Here is a 23,944-nt window from a genome sequence, read left to right on the forward strand (position 1 = left end):
TTTTAGGTCAACTCTCTCTTGGTTTACAATACAAGGGAATGGAGATCCTCGACAGAAGTGATTGCTAAGGTCACAAGGCGTGCGCGTGACAAGCTGCACTCTCGGGAACCAAGACTCACTTTCTTCTTTCCTGTGCAGCCTCCTGGGGAGGTGGGGGAGGGGCTGCAGCTACCGGGGCCCTGGCGTTCCGGGGCGGTCCCTGGCGGCCGTGCATTCCACAACCACCCGAGCACAGCGAGCCGGGTGCCGAGCTGCGCGTGCCGGCCACTCCTGCGCGCTCCCGCCTGCCCGCGGCTCCGAGCTACCCGGCACGTTGACGGCCGAGGTCCGAGGGCCAGGGGTCGCATCCCTCTGCTGTGGAGCCCGCCGTCCCCAGGACATCTAGAGAAGCGTTCCAGCTGCCTCTGCCCCAGGAACTTTTCGCAGACCTGGCACGATCCAGCAGCGGCGGTGGCCGCGGGTTTTCAAAGCAGCTGCGCGGATCTCGGGTGAGTGGGGTCATCGGGTGCCCTTCGTGGGCTCCGGCTCTCGTGCTGCCTCTACCCAAGTGCCCTCCCAACTGCCCTCTTTTTATCTCCTTTTCCCCCCTCATTTCTCCCTCTTCACTACTTCTGCTTTTTCTTATCTCCTTCTGTCCGCCCTTAAGTTCCAGCGACCTTCGGCGCTCGATCTTGAGCCTCCCGGGAGGCCGGAGCTCGTATGGGTGGGCTCCAGCCCTCCGGGAGGCAAGTGTGTTCCGCGTTTCCCTGCCCCTGCCTGTGGTCGCGGGAGGAAAGGGGGAAGCGCGCCCCGTCCTTGAGCAGGTTCTGCTCTCTCTTTGCTCTCCAGGCGCGGCGGCGGAGCTCGGCTCCCGGCCTTAGCGCACCCGCTGTGGGCGCTGCGCTGGCAGTTTGGGTCTTTGCACCCTCCAGAGCAGCAGGCTTTCTATCTTACTTTTCTCAGAGCCCTGCGTGGAAGGCGCCGGAGTTGGAAGTCAGGGGTGGTGGGTTCCAGCCGTGGTTTGTTACTAGCAGTTCTCTGCCTGTGAAATGGGAAAAATACCCTTTGAATTCCGATCAAATGAGAAAGGGAAAGTTCCAAGTATCTTGGAGACAAAGAAGCCTTCCTCCCAAGCTCCTCCTGCCTCTTTATTTAGGGTTGTTCCGACTGCCAGTTCTCCCGCACCGCTCACCCGCCTCCACAAATTCCTTGAGGGTAGGCTCTGTCTCTCATCCTCAGCACCTGGCACAGGACGCCCAATACTGCCTACTGAATGAAAGAGAGATATAAATCTTAAAAACCTCGTACAACTGTTAAGGTTGCTTTTTGAATTGAGTGGCCAGTCTGGGCTCTTATTCATGCAGCTCCTGACTCACTTGTTCTAGTCTTGTAGGCACCTGGGGGCTCCTGTGTGACCCATTTATCTACAGATTCCCTCGAAGCTCTAGGCTGCAGCGGTGAGAGCCCCTCAGTTATTCAATCATGGAAGATTCCCTGATCATCTGCTAGGATCTGTGATCCCACTGTTGGGGGTAAATAGTCCATAATCCCGCAGGACTGTGAAGGCCTGAGTAGGCGTGGGGGTAAGGGGTTGGGGTGGGAAGAACTGTTTCCCTGGGAGTCAGGAAACACTCTGAGTACCTTGAGGGGTATCCATATCTGGACCTTGCCTTTGCCATCCCCGTAAAATAAAGAAGTGGAGGTGGAAAAGTTGGGTGTCTGTGGTTAAATGGGATGTGCTTTGGGGTTATTCAGGCCACTCAGCAATCCTCTGAGCACATCCAAAACAGCCCAGCTGGGCGTCAGGACATCAGGTACTTCTGTAGTAAAACCCAAGAAAAGCCAAGGAGAAATGCTTCTCTGCTCTAGCGGAGACCTCGAGTTTCCAGCGGTCTCGGGGTTATGAATCATGCCACGGGGGTTATAAGTCATGCCCCATCAAATCTTCCCAACACTTGACCACTCAGCGCGTCAGCACTGTGGGCTCCGCAGCACACAAAAAGGTCTGGGGATTTCCCATTTCTGGCCCAGCCTGAGAATCCCTGGGCTGTGGTGAGGTGTTTGAGACAGAAAACCAATCAGATGCTCTACTTTGGGAGCTGAGTACGGCTGGGTCACATACTGGGCTCTGAGGTGTCAGACTAAGGGGACAATAAGAGGTAGGTACAACCTTAGATACTTTCCCAGCCATATTCTGACCCTTCTTTTAAGAAGAGTGCTTCTGCTTCTTCTCCATGAAAGCACTTCTTCTGTTTCTTCTTCTATGTTTTAATAGAAACCCAGAAAATATTTCCGGGGACAGAGGATCTTTATCTTGACTGTCTTACACTGTTGCTATTGGCAGTGGTATCAAAGACAGGCACGTGTCCTCCCACTCACAGTTTGTAAGAGTAAACACTAGTATTACCACACCCTGCTGACGGCTGCCTGGTTGGCCAGGTAAGCTGAATAATGTAACAATAATCATATTTGTTATTGTTTAGTTGCTAAGTTGTGTCCGACTCTTTTGTGACCCCATGGACTGTAGCCCGCCAGGCTCCTCTGTCCATGGGATTTCCCAGGCAAGAATACTGGAGTGGGTTACCATTTCCTTCTCAGAGGATCTTCCTGACCCAGGGATCAAACATGCATCTCCTGCATTGGCAGCAGATTCTTTACCACTGAGCCACCTGACATTTACTGAGCACTTGCTATTAGCCAGGTATTATTCTAAGCATTTTATATGTATTAACTCATTTAGTCTTTACCAGAATCCTATGAGGTAGGGATCATCATTGCCTCCATTTTATAGATGAGGAAACTGGGGTCCAGAGAGAGTAGCTTACATATATCACACAGGAAGTAAGTGGCAGAGCTGCAGTTTGAACCCAGGCAGTTTGGCTTTGGGGCCTATACTCCGAACCTCATTGTAATTGAGGGGATCTAGGTTCAGATCTTGCCTCTGTCAATTACTTACAGGGTGACCTGGGGGAGTTAATTGAGAATTTGGCAGCCTCTTGACCAGTGAATCACTAGGCCCCCTAGTATCAGTTCATCTCACTCATAGACAGTGAACCTCAACTGAGAGTGATGTACATCTGGTGTAAAGATTAAGAGTTAGGGAACCAGGAAGGGTAACAGGTCAGAATTATGACTTCTTGGCATATCAGAAAGCAACAAAACAGATCCAGTGACTAAACTGTGTACTTCAAACTGCTTAGTTGTGTACACATACAGCTTCTTTTATTTTGGTGATTTGGATCCTGGTGGGCTAATTGGGCATGTGAATTGCTGATGACCCACTGCATAGGATAGGATAGGGGGAAAAGACATGGAGGAAGGAGGCAAAAAGACAGAGAAGACAACCGGGCTCCCCAGATCAGTTACGATCAAGATGACACATCTGGCACACACATCTCGCCTCCTAACTCCCTGCCTCAGGCTGACACTGACATTCAGGACTTTTCAACAAACCTCTATAGGGACGGAAGATCCTTCTTAACTTGGTGCTCTGGCCTCTACTGAGGGACTGTGAAGCATCTGTCTAGCCCTCCCAGACTTCCCGCTTCCTTCTTCTTGGTCAGAGAAGTAACAAGGGGGCCAAAACAGGAGACTTTTCTCTTTGAGTGCCCTGGTGGCATCTTAGGGAACATCTTGGGGCTGTTTAAAGATTCATCTTTTTCCCTCACTCTTTTCTAGATTTTCTTGATTGGTTTTCAACCCAACGCCATCCTGACTGGGGCAGGGATCTAGGGGCAGCAGAGTCAGTCTTTGAGAGCTGGCCCTTAAGAGGTCACCTTGTCCATCCTCTCCTATTGACCTACAGGAAACTGAAGCTCAGTTTGAAAGAGGAAAATACTCAAGATCGCACCCTGCATTCATTTTCTAATGCTGTAACAAATCACCACAAATTTAATGGCTTCAAATATATTGTGATACAGTTCTAGCAATCATAGGTCTAGTATGGGTCTCCTTAGAGTAAATCAAGGCATCATCAGCTTGTGTTTCTCTCTGGAGCTTTGAGGGGACTTGGTCCCCTGCGTATTTGAGTTGTTGGTAGAATTCAGTTCTGTGGTTGTAAGACCAAGGTCACTGTTTTCTTGCTGGCTGCAAGCTGAGAGGCATTCCCTCTTCTCAGGCCACTGCATTCCTTGGCTCATAGCCCCCTTTCTCCATCTTCAAAATAAGCAACAGTGAGTCAGATCCTTTTCCTATCATATTTCTCCCACTCTTCTGCCTTCCTTTTCACTTTCAAGGATGCATGTGAGTAGATTGGGTTCACCTAGGTAATCAGGCTAATCTCCCCATCTCAAAGTCCTTAACTTTAATCACATCTGTAAAGTCCCTTTGCCTTGGCTCCTCCCTCTGAGTCATGCTTCCTTGTTCATATTCAAAGTTTTGAGGACCAGGACATGCAGATCTCTGTGGAGTCGTCTTTCTGCCTACCACATACAGTGAGGCCCACTTTAGGAGAATGGCTTGTTCTGGATCACACATCTTGGCAGGAGATTTCCACCACTGTGGTGCACTTGCAGCTCTATCAGTGACACCCCTCTTCCCCCCAGTTCCCCAACAGTCCACCTCATGGAGAGTGTCATTTGTCAGCCCAGCAGCAGCAGGCACTTAGTCAGTGGCAAATAGCAATGGTGGACGGTGGAGGCTTAAACAGGATACTGTGGATTTGGGCCTGGGTTTCTCCTGTGCTGGCTCCCTGCTGATTTCTAAGACTCTGTGATTGGCTGGGTCAGATGGTACGTGCAGTCGTGAATAGCTCTGGCTTGATTTCTAAAGTCTTTGAAATATCTTGGTGTTTTTCCATTTTTCCAGCCACAGAAGAGCAGATAGAAACTCAGGCAGGGAATAAGTCTTTGTACTGTTAAGAATTTTGAAGGCGATAGAAGCCAACTGGGGTAAAACGAGAACAGAGTTCTCCCCAGAGACCTGGGGTCATTGGAGAAAGTCCTCTGGTTTATTTGTTTCACATTTTTGATACTTGTGTGTCCTGCCCATTCCTTCCTCTGGCCCCTTTCTTTAGGACAAAGCTCCCTGGTGAAATGGACTCCTTGCTGAGTTGGTAAATGCTTGAGGCTAACTATAACACTGTTTCCAAGAGTAAATATGAGGCTGGGATGGCCATTTCACACTGGACTTGGCATGAGGAATCCCCTCCCCTTTTATCAGCCTCCCTGTCCTCTTTAGAGAACAGTGAGAGAAAACTCCATATTCTGGGCAGCAAGTCCCCAGCCCCTACACCTACATCAATGCCCAGCCCCTGAGCACAAGGAATTGAAACTTGAATTTGAACCACCAGCCCAAGCAAGTCGGGAAGAGGGAAGTCTAGAGGATGTTATTCAGAAAGGCCAGTGCTTGTTTGTCTAGTACATATAGGATGAACTGGGAAAGAAAGCGGCCCCATAATCCTTTGGGAACGTACAGAGATCGAATCAGAGGGTGTCATTTTATTTAAAAGATAATGTTTTGACTTTAAGGTCATTGAACAGGGGTAAACATCCTTTCTGGACCTCCCCCACTAAGTTCCAGGAGTTAAGTCAAATCTAATGTTCCCCAGTCCATATTCATTTCTTTGTCAGTCTTATATTCATCGGACACTTACTGTGTGCTAGGGCCTGTGATGGGTGCTGAGGGAACAGTAGTGAACAAGAGACTTCTCTCTTCTTTGTATTTGCTTCTTCTCTCTTTGTATTTGCATTTGAGTCAGCAAAGATGGCCAATAAAAACAAACAAGCAAAGAGGCCAATCTGAGGCTGTGAAAAGTGTGTGCAGAGAATAAAACAAGGTATGAGACAGAGAATGGCTAGTGGATGAAGGTGGTAATTTAATAGAGAGGGTCTGGAAAGGCTTTTTCAAAGACGTAACGTTTAAAAGTTGAGGTCGTGGTCATTGAGACACTGCATGTTGAAGGGAAGATTTAAGATGATCTAAGTGCATTCTAGGAAGAGCGAACAGCAAACAAAAAGGTCTTGAAATGGGACCAGCCCTCAGGATATAAGTCACTAAGTAGCCCAGCTACTGGGTGGCCAGTGGGATCCCTTCTGTCTGGCCTAAGTGCTTCATTCTTTTCTGACGATCCCACCAGCTCTTTCTGAGGGTGGAGCCTCGGGAAGAGGTGCTGTGAACCAGGCCATGCAGGTAAACCCCCTGGTCCACTGCCCTGTGAGCCATTACCTTGTTGCTGACATTCTGCAAGATGCTTCAAGAGACTCCTCCAGCTTCAGCGACTCAGAGCTGGTTCTGGCTGCCTCCTCTGTGGCTTCCGTGTCTAGCGGAAAGAAAACAGCAGCACTTGGTGCTCAGTCAGAGCTATGGACTAAGTCCACACTTTCAGGAAGTCACCTGCCTCTATCTGCCTTTTCTCCCACTGTGGCATAATCAAGCTTGAAGCAGCAGGAAGTCACTTCTTTTATTGTGTTCTTCCTTGGAAAACTCCTTGGTGGTAAAACCGGTTGGATAGCCGTTGGCAGTCTCTCAAAAGTTAACTGTTAGCTGCGGTTCAGATGTGGAGAGTGTGCATTTCCGGTGGAAGGTTAAAGATGGGAAGACATCAAAGGCTGTTTGTTTATGAAACTATCACTGCAGTTTCTTGATCAGACACAGAGCAGTCATGGTGCCTAAACTCAGTGGTAGGGGCCACTGAACTTTGTGTGACTTTAGGAGCTGTGGTCGCTAGCTCAGTTTAACATTTATGAAGCCCTTACTGGTGCCTCAGACAGTAAAGAATCTGCCTGCAATGCCGGAGACCTGGGTTTGATCCCTGGGTTGGGAAGATCCCCTGGAGGAGGACATGGCAACCCACTCCAGTATTCTTGCCTGGAGAATCCCCATGGACAGAGGAGCCTGGCGGGCTACATTCCATGGGTTCGCAAAAGTCAGACACGACTGAGCAACTAAGCACACACACTACTGTGTACCAGGCAGTGTCCAAGTAAGTACTTTGTATGCGTTACTCATTCAACTTCAGGGCATCCCCGTGAAGAAGTTACTATTATTAGTTAATATTATTCCCATTTTTACAAATGAGACTGGAGCTTTTAAAGGTTAGATTTCCTGCCAAAGCCACTAGCACTACATATGCTCCCAATATACCAAGTAACTCGTCAGCTCTGGGCTTTGTTGATGATGGTTTTCTACTAATCCTGCCTTTCTCCTTGTTTGTTTCTTTTGAACTCCTACATATCTTCAAAGTCCATATCAAAACCCCCCTTTTGGGTGAAGTCGTCTATCTTACATAGACAAAAACAAAGGCATGAGAATTAATATTTTTTTTGAGCATCTATAATTTTCTAGGACTCCATACATATTATCTCCTATTATCCTCACAATAGGATGTTGCAGTGCAATGCTTCTAATGTCCTTATTTGGAAGATGAGAAGACCAAGGTTTAGAAATTTTAAATAACTAGCCCAAAGTCACACTTCTATGGGTAAAAAACAGAATTCAAATCAAGTACTCTTTCTGCTTTTTTTTCCTGCTTGGAGATGGCATATGGTTTGTACCTTCAGTCTACTTCTCTGCCTTTTATTGCAATTTGTGACTGTAATTAATGTCTTTTCCTCCAGAAGAGTGTGAGCTTCTTAAGGAAAAGCACCGTATTTATCTCCACACCCACTCCCCAGTGTTAATCACAGTGCCATGAATGTTTATTGAATTAGACTGAATTGCTACTCTACTAGTTTCATACTTGGACTGGAAAAATAGGTCAGACTAACCAATGCTGCTGCTGGTTGATTAAAAAAACATCATTAATATGGATTAAGCATCTATCAGCTTCTGTAACGTCTCAGATGGTATTCGGGTTTGATTCCTGGGTCGGGAAGATCCCCTGGAGAAGGAAATGGCAACCCACTCCAGTATTCTTGCCTGGAAAATTCCATGGACAGAGGAACCTGGCAGGCTACAGTCCGTGGGACTGCAAAGAGTCAGACATGACTGAGCAACTAACACTTTTACTTTTAAGGATCTATCATCTTTGTTGATAAAGTGAAGTACAGTCCAAGTTGGGATGTTACCAAACTCTAGCCAAAGCGGGTGAATATTTGCTTAGGCCAGAGAGTCCCTGTAGTCAGGGATTGTTAATCAAAGGATGAACATTTGTAGAGTGCTTACTGTTTGTCAGAACACTACTAAGTACTATATGCAATTATCTCATGGAATTCTCCTTAACCCTATAAGGCAGACTATTATTTTCCCATTTTTGTTTTCAGCTGAGTAAATGGAATCATTAGGAAGGTTAAGTAACTTATTCAAGGCAGGTCAGCTAGAAAGTGGTAAATCTCTTGGATTTAAAACAGCCACATTTAAATCCAAGCCAACTGGCCTCCTAGTCTGGCCTTTAACACTACTGTGTAGTCTGAGTGTTTCAGAAATATTTCCTTGTTGTTTCCAAGTATTCTTTATACTTCTATGAACTTCCATCACCTTACCAGATTACAGTAGTTTGAGAATTTGTTGATTTAAGAAATGTTTATTCAGTACCTATACCACTGAGTAGAGAGGGAAGGCAGTCTGTGAGGACAACTGTGCTGGGTACAATCAGTGCTGGGGAAGAACTGTAATCCAGGCAAAGTCCATTCCGCTCCCAGTTTTCAACTTCTATGCATGTTGGCTTTCCCCTCCAGTTTGGTGAAATCTCTCATTACAAGTAGGATTCTGGTGTCTCCCTCTCTTCTCTGATGTTCTTCCCCATGGTGAGGAGTAAATAAGTTACAAGGTTTACCCTTCCCTTCTTCCCTGGGTTGATTTGCATTTGGACCTTAAGTCAAAGAGATGAAACACAAAGGGTGGAATTCTATCCATGACTGATTCTGACAGGACCCTGCTTTGCTTTTTAGCGGTGTGTCTGTGTGTTTCTGGAAAACCATCTCACTGCCTCAACTTTGAGGAAGTTGCTTAGGACTCTGAGCCCAAAGTTCCCCCTAGGTGTTTACAGTAAAAAGGTATAGTCAAGAAGCCTGTGGAAAACAGTATGGAGGTTTCTCAGAAAAGTGAAAATAGAATTACTATATGTTTAGCAGTCCCACTCCTGGGCATATATCTGGACAAAACTTTAATCCAAAATGATACATGCACCCCTATGTTCATAGCAGGACTATTCACAATAGCTAAGACGTGGAAACAACCTCAATGTCCATTGACAGATGAGTGGAGAAAGATGTGGTGAGTGAAGTGTGAAAGTTGCTCAGTCATGTCTGATTCTTTGTGACCCCATGGACTATATAGTCCATGGAATTCTCCAGGCCAGAATACTGGAGTGGGTAGCCTTTCCCTTTTCCAGGGGATCTTGCCAACCCAGGGATTGAACCCAGGTCTCCCTCATTGCAGGCAGATTCTTTACCAGCTGAGCCACAAGGGAAGCCCAAAGACATAGTACATATATACAATGGAATACTAGTCAGCGATAAAAAAGAATGAAATAATGCCATTTGCAGCAACATAGATACAACTAGAGATTATCATACTAAGTGAAGTAACTCAGAAAGAGAAAGACAAATACCATATGATATCACTTATATGTGGAATCTAAAATATGACGCAAATGAACCTACCTGTGAAATACAAACAGACCACAAACATAGAGATCAGACTTGTGGTTGCCAATGGGGAGGAAGTTGGGGGAGGGATGGAGTGGGAGGTTGGGGTTAGCAGATGTAAGCTATTGTGCATAGAATGGAGAAACACCAAAGTCCTACTGTGTAGCACAGAGAACTATATTCACTATCCTATGATAAAACACAATGGGAAAGAATATGAGAAAGAATATATATGTATAACTTGAATCACTTTGCTATACAGCAGGAATTAACACAACATTGTAAATCAACTATACTTTGATAAAAAACAAGGAAGCCTGGCTGGCTCTCATTCTTTATATTAGTTCATTCTCTATCACTGCTTACTCCAACCTGCTGCCCCACTGCCTTCTCCTGACTCCCATCTGAAATGGGATAGTGATGGAGTTGAAAGAGAGTGCTGCAAATCTGGAGACCTGAGTTGTCCCCTGAGTCCTGCCATTAAATTGCTTTGATGACCTTGGGTAAGCCATGTCCTTCATCTGTAAAATGGAAGGTAGACTAAAGTAGATAGTGTCTAAATCCTGTGTAGATTTCTAGAATATCATTGGTTTGAAGAAGTTTCATCTCCGCAGAACACTCAGTAGGATGTAATATTGCTGTATTAGTTTTCTATTGCTGCCATAACAAATTACCACACTTTAGTGGCTTAAAACATACATATATAATCTTAGTTTCCCTGAGTCAGGAGTCCAAATACAGTTTAGCTGGGTCCTTACAGAGATGCAGTCAAGATGTCAGCCAGGCTGCCCTGTCATCTGGGGACCCAATAGGGAAGAATCTGCCCACAGCTCTTTCGGGTTGTTGGTAGATTTGTTTCTTGCACCTCAAGGCCAGCAGAAAAGTATCGTTGACCTAGGGAAGGTTTCAGCTTTCTTTTAGCCTTCCACCTTATTAAGTCAGACCCACCCAAGGTAATCTTTCTGATTATAAAGCCAGCAATTCTGGGGCCTTAATTACATCTGCAAAATCCCTCACCCTTGTTATGTGACCTAACCTAATCACAGGGTAACTCCAGGGAACAGATTGTGGGAGCCATCTTAGAATTCTGCTTCCTGTCATTGTTTTACAGAAATAGCCTGTTTGCAGTTATAACTGGAGCATATTCTTTCCTGAGTCAGGTCAAATGACTTAGCATATGAAATCAGTTCTAAAACTTACTTGTTCCTACACTAAAACTACCCTGCTTTGAACTTGCTTTTGGAACACAATATATTATGCTTCCCTTTATTCTTATATAATTATCCTCCAAGTTATTTTCTTCCAATACTGTTCATGAATATATAGTTATGCATTGTTGTTGTGTCAGTCGCTCAGTCATGTCCAACTCTTTGCAAACCCATGGGCTGTAGCCTGCCAGGCTCCTCTGTCTGTGGGATTCTGCAGGCAAGAATATTGGAGTTGGTTGCCATTCCTTTCTCCATGGGGTCTTCCTGACCCAGGATTCAAACCCAGGTCTCTTGCATTGTAGACAGATTCTTTATCATTTGAGCTATTGAGGAAATAATTTAAATTTAACTTATTTTAAGTTAGTTTTTCTATTTGAAATCATATATTGTAAAAAAATACTAAAGAGTCATCTTTGTCCTTAGGTGATTCTTAAAAGTATTTTGTTCCATCAATATTTGAGAGAGATGTATTGAACTCCCCCACCATAATTGTAAATTTGTCTATTTCTTATAATTCTGAGATTAAGTATATAAAAATTAAAAATCATTGGATCTTTTGTTATCTCTAGTTATACTTTTTACTTAAATGTCTACTTTGTTCAATGGTAAAACAGCTCTACTAGCTTACAGAATTCATGATGGATGGTATTTCTTTTGTTTCCAATTACTTTCAATATTTCTGAACCCCCATGTGTCTCTTGTAAAAGGTATTTATATTTTTATATACTCTGATAGTTTTTGTTAGTTTTGGTTTAAATCTACTATTCTTTATGTGCTTTCTATTTGTGTCACACGTTCTATTCCCCTCCCCTTCCCTTGTTTTCTCTGGAAATTATGTATCCATTTACTACTGTTAAATGGCTACCCTAGAGATTACAATATACATCCTTGATTTCACAAAGTTCAGTGTTACTAGTTATTTTGCCCTTTCCCAGAAAATAAGAACACTTTGATTCTGTTTCTTCTCCTTATTATTATTGAATATTTAAATTTTCTATTTTATCTAAAATTTTATTTCATCTTAATTCTCAGTTATTTTTGTTCACTTTAAAGAAATCATTGTTTTCTAGATTGCATTGTTTCTGATGAGATGTTAGCTATCAGTCTAATTGGTTTTCACTTGAATATAATCTTTTTTTCTCTTTGTCTTTGATTTTCAGCAGATTTACTATGATGCACCTAACTATGGATTTTACTTGCTCTAACTAGAACTTTATAGGGCTTCTTGAGTTTGTGAATTCATATATTTAATCAGCTTTGAAAAATTCTGCTATTTCTTACTGTAATGTTTTTTCTTCCCCATTCTGTCTTCTTTCTAGGACTCCAATTACATGGATGTTGTATTGTGTCACTGCTTCCTCTATACCCCTCACCCAGTTTATTTTCCATCCTTTTATTTCCCTGCATCATTATATTTTTTTCCCTCTGATCCTCCAGTTCACTAATTCTTTTTTTCGGCTATGTTTCATCTGCTGTTAAGCCTATTCACTGAATTTTTATTTTCAATTATTGTATTCTTCAGTTCTAGAATTTCTATTTGGCTCTTTTAAAAAATCTGTTGTGTTCTTTCTTATAGTTTTCAGTTCTCTGTCAAAATTCTCAATCTTGTTTTATTTTCTCCTCAAACATATTAATCAAAGTTACTTAAAATGTGTGTGTCTGACAACTGCAATATCTGGAGCCCCTGTAAGTCTTTTTCTATTGTCTGTTGTTTCTGATGTTTCCATTCTAGTCGTTTTGTCTTTTTTCCCTGCTGCTTATTTTTAGTTATGATTGGACACTATATTTGAATAAGAAATTTGAATAAAAGTTTGAATTGTGCTGTTATCTCCTCTACAGTGGATGTAAGTTTGCTTCTGCCGACACCTGGAGGTGCTAGCAATCTAGAACAAGCTTAATTCAATTTCAAGGACTGTGATGATTCAAAGCTGGGTTGCAGTCTTGGGGTTTAGTATACTTCTTGTTCACTCCTGGCACTAAGAGTGCTCTTTGAAGTCCAAACCCAAAATGCAAGGGCTTTGTTCTCTCTGTCTTGGCAGTCTTATACTCCTGAGTCTGTCAGAAACACTGTTAGTCTCCGTCCTCCACTAAGGGAGATGCTGCTTCAAACACCAGGCTTACCTCCCTGGATTTGTCTTCCCCAGATCTTAGCCTGGTAATTCTTCATTATTTTGCTATTTCTTAGTGCCTTTGAGCAGATTTTTTTTGGGGGGGTCTAATTTTTCTAGTTGTCCTCAGTAAGAAAACAGGTCAAAATTATCTAGCTTGACATTACCAGAAGTGAAAATCCTAATCTTTACAGATTCTCTTTTTCTTTTTCTTAATTGAGGTACAGTTGGCATATAACAATATATCAATGTACAACATAAATGATTCACAATATGTATATGCCATAAAATAATCACCACAATAACTCTAGTTACCATCTGTAACCATACAAAGTTACAAAATATTTTTTATGATGAGAACTTTTAAGATTTACTCTCATCACTTTTCAAATATGCAATACAATGTTCTTGACTATGGTTACCATGCTGCCTATTTGTTAATCAATTTTTTTTGTTGAGTTGTATGAGTTCTTTATATATTTTGATTATTGACCCCTTGTCAGATATATGCTTTGCAAATATCTTCTCCCATTTAATAGGGTTGCCTTTTTATTTTGCTGATGGTGTCCTTTGCTGTGCAGAAGCTTTTTAGTTTAATGTAGTCCCACTAATTTAATTTTACTTTTGTTGCTCTTGCCTTGGAGTCAGATCCAAAGAATCTTTGCCAAGAGCAGTGTCAAGGAGTTTACTGTCTATGCTTTCTTCTAGTTTTATGGTTTCAGGTCTTTAATCTACTTTGAACTAATTTTTATATATGGTGTAAGATACTAGTCTTGATTATTTTGCATGTGGCTGTCTAATTTTCCCAATGCCATTTGTAAAAGAGACTATCCTTTCCTTATTGTATATTCTTGCCCCCTTTGTAGTAAGTTAATTGACTATATGTGTGGGATTACTTCTGGGCTCTCCATTCTGTTCCAGTGATCTGTGTGTTCATTTTTATGCCACTGCTATTTTTGTGTGTTATTACTATGATTTTGGGGCTTCCCTGGTGTCTCAGACAGTAAAGAATCTGCCTGCAATGCAGGAGACCCGTGTTCAACCCCTGAGAAGATCCCCTGGAGAAGGAAATGGCACCCTACTCCAGTATTCTTGCCTGGAGAATCGCATGGACAGAGGAGCCTAGTGGGCCCCATGGGCCCTAGATAGAGTTACTAGTCCTGATAGTGCTCAACCAAAAACCACATTGGTCTATCAGAGAGGTGAAAATTACTTGTGGGGGAAGGGAGTCTCACAGTTGAAAGGTAGATAGCACAGATGAGACACTTTGAATTCAGTTATTCTAATACTTCTGACTTGTAGAAATTTTTAATTTATGAAATTTATACATATATATGTATAAATATATATATATAGTTGGCACTAGAAGATTTGCCAGATGATAGAATTGACTGGAAGGATTATTATCTTGTAAACAAACTTTCAGTTGCTTAAGAAAAACAGTCCCAGAAGTAAAACTTGATGTTTCAGAATCAGGCAGCAGGGAACCTGCACTTTCCTTCCTGCTGCTGCTGCTGCTGCTGCTGTCACTTCAGTCGTGTCCGACTCTGTGTGACCCCATAGATAGCAGCCCACCAGGCTACCCCGTCCCTGGGATTCTCAGGCAAGAACACTGGAGTGGGTTGCCATTTCCTTCTCCAATGCATAAAAGTGAAAAGTGAAAGTGAAGTTGCTCAGTCGTGTCCAACTCTTAGTGATCCTATGGACTGCAGCCCACCAGGCTCCTCCGTCCATGGGATTTTCCAGGCAAGAGAAGTGGAGTGGGGTGCCATTGCTTTCCTTCCTAGTTTGGACCAAATAAACTACTTGATGGATGGGATGAATATTTTACCTTTGGAGAAGGTACAATGTTTTCCTCCTTTGAAGGAACTACAATTTTTTACTCTTTCACTTAGTCTTGTTAGTAGATATAAAATAGTCCTTTTGGGTTTCTTAACTTTTCCACTGAATTGTCTAAACTGTTTAAGTTTGTGGTCTAAAGTGGAGCCAGGGTGTCTCCAGGTCACAGGGCAGGTGGTGTAGGGCCTGGAAGGCACCTGTGATTGACAACGCAGTAGCTTCTTTGTCCGTTCAGGGTGACTTTAACATAGTCTTTTAGATAAACATTGAATATATGTTAAAGTTCATCTTTCATTAATGAGGTAAATAGCAGATAAAGTATGCCAGTTTGAGTTAACAAGAATTTAGGCCTGACTGCTGTTTTGCCTCCCATGGTCATAAAAACATTGTATTTTTAATCAACGATAAGGTTAAATTTATGACATGGTTTGTGCCATATCCTCTGACATGACCTATTAATCAGAAATCACAAGTGATATATCTGCATAGCAAACAATGAGCTTGTTGATCTATAGTTACTCATTAGATGTATCAAGAAACAGTTTTACATCCTCACAAGGCGCCAATCACCCAGATGCCAGAGGTCAAACAGAAGTCAGCTAGCAGCAGCTTAGCTGAGTCCTGCTTTTTCTCAAGTAAAATTTTCTAGCATGCCATTAATAGTGCTGAACATATGGTTTGTGTAGTTCCTCTTTTGGGGAAAAATTTTTTTTCTTTCACAGTGGGGAGAGGTGGAAGTGACCGGAATCTCTGTTACGTGGGAGGGAACAGGTCATCAGAGAGCACGTGGGAGCACTCAGAGGATTGAAACAGGGAGATGGAGCCCCCGGTGCCCTCTGACACGTGGCCGTGTGTATGTCCAGCCTTAGAGCCCCGGAACAGGGGCTCCAGAAGGGTCCTCAGAGAACATTACGGCCGGTGGCTTTCAGTCTGTGTTTTGAGAAGCCCAAGGGGTCAAGGAGCAGCTAAACAGTTCTGCTGTACCAAGTGAGCAGGCTAGCTGGGAAAAATTATGTTCACAGATTTTTTCAGTTACAAGAAAAAAATGACTTCAATTTCATCATAAAATGTACATTTTGGTGTTACGGTTTAGTATTGCTTTTAGTTTGAATTGTTTATATGAAGGGGGTGGGCACCCTAGTGTCTAGTGTTTAATGCCTGCTCTAAGGATGTTTATACAGCTCTGCTGATGAGATAGGACCCCCAACCCACTCTCTCTGGGCCCTCCCCAGCAATCTGGAGCAGCTCCAATTTTATCTGTTTTTGTGATTGGGTTTTAAACAATTTCATGTGTGAGAAAATAATAGTGATATAGTCTAGAATACAGATTAGAGACCGAGTTTCTTTTATTCATCTATTTGTTCTGATTTGTTTCAGTTAGGGTCAGTGATCTGATCAGATTTAGGTCTTTGAGTGATTATTCTGGAAGGGGGTGGGCTTGAAGTTGAGGGAAAACCTCAGGACCTCAGTTTTGCCACCTAGGAAACAAGGCTGATGTTAGCTTCAGTGGGTTTTGGTTGTGGATCAGCCCTGGAGCTCAAGTTCCTGTAAATAACAGGTTTTCCTTATGAAAATCAGCCAGGGAGATTATGTGTTCCTGGCATTTGGAGTTCCAGAGACTGTTTGATGTTAATGGGTTTACCAGAAAGGGCTTTTGTGGGGTTCTTTTGGCCCAAGGCAAGCTAGCTATTGATGTAATCAGGAGGCCACAACGGATGATTTCCCCCACCCCGTCTCTCTTCAACAGTGTGCTTCTCCTGTGACTCATGCTTCAGTACCTTAGACCTTGGAGAAAGTGACCTTGTTTCTGAGGCTGAGGCAGGGCCGGCCTGTGCCTCTTCCTCCAAGGCCTGATAATCCCCCTGACTGATAATCTGGTGGCCTGGAGAGCCTTGCCAGAGGCCTCTCCTCCATCCTAGAACTTGCCCACATCTATCCAGACCGACTACAGAGTACAGAGGAATCAGTTCCCACAACATGGAGCCAGGAAGAGTTGTAGAAGCCATAGAGATCATCTCGTCCAGGGGTTCCCAAACCCAGCTGCACATTCAAATCACCTGGGAAACATGGGGAACAAGGTCCCTCTGGCGTCTAATTCTCTGTAATGGGACTCTGAATCGACATTTTTTAAACTGTCCTAAGGTGGTTTTCACTTAGCATGGTTTATGGCATTTAGTGACTTGGAACAATGCATGGTGTATAGCAAGCACTCTATATTTGTTAAATAAATGAATGGAAATTGTTGCACAGTAGTCCATTATATGGATATACTCTACTATATATGGCTACTTCTGTTGTGTTGGTTTCTATAGCAAATGGTACAGAAACAAACTTCCTGGTATGCACGTCTTGGAGGCTGTACCTCGGGTATGGTAATCAGTAAACTTACTTAACGCAACCACAGTAGGCACAGAGCCCAAAGCCATGAAAAAGGAAAGGTTACTGATGCAAGGAGAAGCAGGAAATAGGACTGAAATTGGGAATTTTGCCCAGGACCTTGAATCACAGAATTATAGATCTTTTAGATCTAGAAGGAACCATAGGAGACTGTTCTAGCCTGTGACTTCTAGGCAGAGAATGTATCACACCTGTGGCTTTCGGGTTGCATACTTACCTGGGGAGCCAAAGAGAACTCACTGGAAAAGTGTGTGTCTGGGGGCTGCGGGATCTTTAAAATTTTTGACAGGAACATTGACATGTGACACCTCTCAGACATTGTGACAACTACTAGCTCAAGACAGTTTACAGTCTGACATTAATCATACTGCATTCCTTTTGGTGGTGCTACATTTTGTGATGCTGAGTCTTTGGCGGTTGCTATGATAGGGCAAGCACTGCGCACAAATGAACGTGGAAGAGGAAGCGAGCACGGCCCCATCCCATCTGACTCCACAGCTCAAGAAGTTGTGCAGTGCCTCACAGTTGCACACGTGTCGTTAGGAAGTAACTGGCTCAGAATGAAATACAGACTTTTTTCTTTCAATTTGTGTGTATTATTTTTTGCAAACAGCCATGCCTTTGTTAGGACATAAATGCTTAGTAAATTGAACCTAACTACATGACAAATGGAACCGCAAGGTATTTCTTTTGTCCTGGAGTGCTGTGAGAAAATTACTGACACAAAGGATGCTGTGAATCAAAAAGTTTGGGGACAACTGATTTACGTCTTTTAGCTGCAAGTGAGAGAAACTATATGGACACTGGCTTCAGCAAAACCAGAGTATTATTCGCATATATACCGGGGATGTCCAGGGCTGCAGATAGTGTCAGATTGGCTGGGTTGGGGTGCTCACCTGAAGTTGTCAAGACTCCACTTCTCTTTCCATGTCTAGGACATGCTCTCACATGTGGGTGAGATAGCCCCATGCCCATCCTTTCCAGACTCACATCCTTTCATTTTAGCAATCCCAACAGAAAGCATCATCTTTCTCAATAGTTTGCGCACAAAAGTTCCGGGAGGACTTTGGTTGACCTAGCCCGAGTTATTTGCCTATCCCTGAGTAGAGGCTTTGGAGATCTGTAACGGCCAAGCTTAGGGCACAGTCTTTCCCTGTGCTCAGGTGCGTGCCTTAACTAAACCACACAGAAAAGGTAGGTTCTCCAGGAAAAAGGAGGTTCTGTTACCAGAAGAGGAGAAGGGGTGCAGGACCAAAAGCAATGAATTTTCCACCTTACAGATGAGGGAACAGTCTGGGGGTATGATAGTTTAATAGTTCAACATGGAGGCTCTGGAGTCCTAGCCATCTGGCTTTGTTTCCTTGGGCAAATTAACTACATCTACACCTTTTAAGGCTTTAGTGTCTTCATCTCTAAAGTGGAAATAACTGAAGATAAAGGCCAAGAAATAAAAAAGCACGATGATAATAGTCCCTACCTCAGAGGGTTGGTGGTTGAAGTAAGGACTGAGTGCGTTAATACACATAAAGTGCTTAGCCTAGGGCCTGGCATATAGGAAGCCCACAGTAAATGAGGCTTTTATTATTATTAATCAGGCGACATCAATAAGTACACAGCAGCTGGTAGGTGACCTACCTTCTGACTCCTAGAGCAGGTTTCCATCCCACTAGGAAGGCAGGGAGAAGGCACAGAACGGTGATCTGCTCTTTCCTGTTTGTGCAGAGTGCAGCAGCATGGAAGCCACCAGCCAGATCCCCATGGAAGCTGTGCTCCCCAAGCACATCCTGGACGTCTGGGTCATTGTCCTCATCATCCTGGCCACCATTGTCATCATGACCTCCTTGTTGCTGTGCCCGGCCACCGCAGTCATCATCTATCGCATGCGATCCCATCCCATCCTGAATGGGGCCGTCTGAGAACCTCCCGGGAGGGGCGGGTGAGGGATGAGGACAGCGTCCTGACCCCCAGCATCTTCCCCTTTCCTAGAACAGCAGCAGGGGGAACTTTGCAGCGTGGACTTTGGAGCTCGACATGTGAGGAGACCTGAGTTCTGGCTTTGATTCTGCCACTGGCCAGCGGTGTGAGTTCGGTCCAGGGACCTAATTCCATGAGTTCCAGGTTCCTTATCTTCCAAACGGGGATCATGCTCCCTGCCGTCCTACCTCATGGGGTTGTGAGAACCCATGACCTGGTGGAGGTTAAAGCTTGTTAGTGAGCAGATTCACAGGTGTTAACTGTTGGCTGTTGATCAGCTTTGAAGAACCATAGACCCTTATTACTGATGAGAGCCTTCAAGGTGATGAGGGAGACCCTGGGGCAGAGCAGCCTTGCCAGTGACCCTCAGGTGAAATGAAGCAAAAACTTCATTCCAAGGGACCTCGTTCCAAGGGACCAACAGCATGTGGCTCAATGTTGTTTTCTTTGAGGTGCCACTCCCTCGAGTTTTCTAATTTGGGAGGGAATTAAGTGTGGCAGGGGGAGGGAGATGGGTGGATCTTCCCAGGACACCAGAAGCTCTGCCGCCGTGCAATCTGGAGGGGGCTCCACCATTTTTTGGCAATGACAAGGGATCTGGGGTGATGGACTTCATTTTGCATTAGATTTGCAAAGCTTTGACACTCAAGCAGTGTTGGCAAATGCAGAATGGCTGAGTTCCCTGGCCAGCTTTCAGGATCTCAGTCCCCATCCCCTGTGAGCTCCTCTGCCCCAGCTCCTGCATAACACATACTCCCTTCATTCCCTCCCGCCAACACTACAACCATTCCAAGGTATAGGCTTATATTTTAAGAGATGTTCCCAGGAATTTGAAACTAACTCAAACAACAATGTTTATTTTTAATGCTATGACTTATATTTATATGTATAGGGAGATTTCTGGACTACTTGAGCTTTTTGGTCAAAACCAGGAGCATCTGGAGATTGGTTAAATTATGTAAGAAGATAGCACAGGTTATCAGGATATTATTGTGTGAAAATTATATACTTTTACTTTGATCTGATTTCATTGATGTACACAATTAATTTCCAATAAAGTGCTAGAATGTAGAATGAACATGTCTGAAGTCTTTCTTTTTAAACAGCACCTGTTAAACTCAGTAAGAGGATTCCACAGAATTTATGGCCTTAGGGACAGGTTGAATGTTGGAACAGAAAGGGAAAGAGGACAATGAAATTGGCTTCCAGGGGTCTAGCTCGTGGGTGAGTAGTTGTGTGCTTTACACAAAGAATGCAGGGAGGGGAACAGATTTTGGAAGTAAGATGATGAGTTTAGTATTGGGTTGAATATGCTGAGTTTCAGGTGCTTGTGATATGCAGGTGGACCCTTTCAGGCTGCTACTGGAAACCTGGGATTATGTTTGGGGGGATTATCTGTGTATGGTAGATATGCTACACAGGGGGACAGGAACACCCAGGCAGAGTACAGACCGGGAGGAGTTAGGCCCTAATGCAGTACTGGGAGGATGGCTAAGAGGAGTGGAAGGGGAAGGGGGAGGCAAAGCAAGGAGACTGAAAGGCCATGTGATATCAACCGACTATGAGAAGGATGCAACCGTACTTTGTAAGTGAAGGAAGGACGGGAGGTTAGGAAGGGGAGACAGTGGGAACAGACAATTCTTTCCAGGAACAGAATGTAGTATAGAAGTAACAGAGGAAGGTTTAGGAGAAAATGGTCAAGGAGGGATAGACATATAAGATTCTGATTGGTTTGCTCAGTACCTATATTCCAACATGCCTTCCTGGGTGGCAGAGGCTGGAAAGTAAAAACTATACTGAATGTGGAAAACTCCCATTTTCCTAACTAAACTTTACCCAGAGATTCATACATGATTTGGTGATGGTGGTTTAGTTGCTAAGTTGTGTCCGACTTTTTGTGGTCTCATGGACTGTAGCCTGCCAGGCTCCTCTGTGAGATTTTCTAGGCAAGAATACCAAGGTTGCCATTTCCTTCTCCAGGGGGTCTTCCTGACCCAGGATTGAACCTGTGTCTCCTGCATTGCAGGCAGAGTCTTTACCTGCTGAGCCATTGGGGAACTAAATAAGGGAGGGAGGGAGGTTGGCTATCAGGCTGTGTTCACCCATCTGAGGCTGGCACTGTGTAGCCTCAGCTACAAAGGCGGCCAATGGGTGTGTGTGCCCCATGCCATGTGGTGTGTTCAGTCATTCAGGCATGTCCAACTCTTTGTGACACCATGGACTGTAGCCTACCAGGCTCCACTGTCCATGGGATTTCCCAGGCAAGGACACTGGAGTGGGTTGCCATTTCCACATGCCCACGTGTGCTCTTTTTTTTTATGGATTTTTTTTTTTTTTTTGACCATGCAGCATGAGGTTCTTAGTTCCCCAACCAGGGATAGAAACTGTGCAGAGTCTTAACCACTGGAGGCATTGGCGGTGCTGATGTGAATCCAATAAGAAGCAGTGGACTGGGAAACTTCTGGGTATGGGCCCGAAGCTGTGTGTGCTGCCCAGCCTTCCTGAGTCATATTCCTGGTCTGTATACTGGAGGGTATCTGAGTGAAGTAATTCAGAAAGAGAAAAATAAATATTATCTATATGCATATATGTGGAATCTAGAAAAATGTTATAGATGATCTTATTTGCAAAGGAGAAATAGAGACACATGTAGAGATCAAATATATGGATACCAGGGGGAAAGAAAGGGTAGGATGAATTGGGAGATTGGATTGACATATATACACTACTGATACCACATACAAAATAGATAACTAGTGAGAACCTACTGCATCGCACAGGGAGCACTACTCAGTGCTCGGTGGTGACCTAAATGGAAAGGACATCTGAAAAAGCAGGGGCATATATATACATATATTTGATCCATTTTGCTGTTCAGTAGAAACTAACACATTGTAAAGCAACTATACTCTAATAAAACTTAATTGAAACAAACAAACAAAAAGTGGATGGTATCAGAATTAAATGAGAAAACCCTCCAACAGTTTTAGGTTTTCTGAACATGAAGACTTTTAGGCAGTCCACCAGATGGCAATAGAGCTCTTTTTTTCCATGTGGAGCAGTCAGCTCACAGAAATTTCCAGGCAATCCTATCATGTTTCTGGCAGCTCAAGAGTTTATTTTACATTTCTGCCTTCAGAGACTCCGGATGTAAGTAACACAGGGACCACCCAACCCAGCCTCCCCTGAAATGAAGGAACCCCCTTATTAACCATACAGTTGCCAGCTGCTGCCTATTTGGTGTTTCTCTGTGTGGCCCTGGGCTTCCCTGGTGACTCAAGATGGTAAAGAATCCACCTGCATTGTAGGAGACCTGGGTTCAAACCCCAGATTGGGAAGATCCCTGGGAAGAGGACGTGGAGACCCTCTTCAGAATTGTTGCCTGGAGAATCCCCATGGAAAGAGGAGCCTGGAGGGCTACAGTCCATGGGGTCGCAAAGAGTCGGATGTGACTGAGCAACTAACCACACACACACATGTGTGGCCCTAGGCCACCTGCATCAGGGTCACCCAGGAGCATTTGCTAACACACGCAGCCCTCAGGACCCTGTTTCACACTCACTGAGAATCCCTGGCAGAGGGTCTTGAGTGTCTGCTTTGTAAAAACAACCTCCCTGGGTGATCAGAGAGCAGGTTAAAATCGGAGAACCGTGTTTCAGGGAAAAGGAATCATTTTCTTGCTGAAACTACTGTCAGAATTCTTCCTTTCAGTGAGAGAGGAGGGGACCCAGGGGCAGCAGCTTGACCCTCTTGGGGCCACCCTGAAGAGATCAAATTCGTTTTCCTTGTGACAGTGCCTGAACATTTTGAAGATAGCTCTCATGACTTATCTCATCCCATCATCTCTGAGTGGAAGATTCACATTTTGCATTAGGTGTTGGCTGTCTTCCTCCTTCCCTCCCTTTCTCGGAGTCAGTATAGCAGGAGATTAAGAGCAAGGGCCTGAAGAATATGGGCTTCGTGATTCGCTAGCTTTGTGGTCATGGGTGAGTAACATAAATTCTTTGACCCTCAATTTCCTCATCTTGTAAGATAGATGTAAAATTACACTTACATCACAGAATTGTTATGAGTATTAAGTGAGGTCACAGGTGCAAGGTGGAAAGATAAAACACACCAAATACTCAATAAATGTGATCTGTATGACAAATCTCAGTTTCTCCACCTGTCTGATGGTCACGACAGCTTCTTCTGATCCTTAATGGGAAGGATTAAATGAGATAATGTAAGTAGAGGATTTGACCAGCGTCTGACTCATAGGAGTCTTTCAATAATGGTAACTGTCAGGTAGCCCATAATGTAAAAATACCAAAGTAAAACACCAAATGTAAAAACACCTGTGATCCTAATGGGTGGGATTTTAAAAATCACTAGTTAAAACCATGAGAAATTTCCCTACTGACCCCCTGAGGATTGGCACTAAATACACCAATGGCCCTAGAACTAGTATAAAAATTATACCTCTCCTCCTTTCAGAAATTATTTCATAACCAATTCACAATTAGTAAAATACCAAGTTTTCAATTTCTAAGTTTTAATTCTCCACAGAAATGGCCTTCTAAACTTTTAAGAGCACAATCTTCAAAATCTTTAAGAAAAATTAAACTTTAGTCAGGTCTTTACATGACTCTTGCTAAAGAGAGAGAATGGAAAAAGGATTGTGAGATGATGATGGTAATAATAAATTTTCCTTTGAAACCCTTAATCCCCAAAGTTGAAGAAGCAACTTTTACATTGTCTAAATCACACAAATAATTTAATTCAGGTATATGAAAGACTCTTCAATTTCCATAAAGATTTACATGCTAGAAAAAAAGTTTCTGTGTTAACAGGTCTCTAACAATATTTATCAAAATCGTAGAAATGATTGTATGTGTTTACATTTGGACAGATACCGTTATAGAGTGAATTG

At 43.6% G+C, this 23,944-nt stretch overlaps 1 protein-coding gene and 1 long non-coding RNA gene across 2 annotated transcripts in view; one reads left to right on the plus strand and one right to left on the minus strand.

The window, feature by feature from the left end:
* The window catches only part of LOC147369691 (uncharacterized), a 43,688-nt gene extending 24,856 nt beyond the window's left edge, over positions 1-18,832 (minus strand). The window contains exon 1 of the long non-coding RNA XR_015167754.1: positions 18,694-18,832. This is a non-coding gene — a long non-coding RNA (uncharacterized LOC147369691). The remainder of the gene's footprint in view (positions 1-18,693) is intronic.
* SMIM3 (small integral membrane protein 3) lies at positions 249-20,110 on the plus strand. The gene is made up of 2 exons (XM_086412473.1): positions 249-488; positions 18,781-20,110. Exon 2 carries the CDS (start codon positions 18,792-18,794, stop codon positions 18,972-18,974), a length of 183 nt encoding a protein of 60 aa, XP_086268599.1. The 5' UTR covers positions 249-488; positions 18,781-18,791; the 3' UTR covers positions 18,975-20,110.
* The last annotated feature ends 3,834 nt before the right edge of the window (positions 20,111-23,944 follow it).

This window comes from Bos grunniens, chromosome 7, assembly GCF_055505025.1.
Source record: "Bos grunniens cultivar Pamir isolate PY7600 chromosome 7, Bosgru_T2T1.0, whole genome shotgun sequence".
NCBI lineage: Eukaryota > Metazoa > Chordata > Mammalia > Artiodactyla > Bovidae > Bos > Bos grunniens.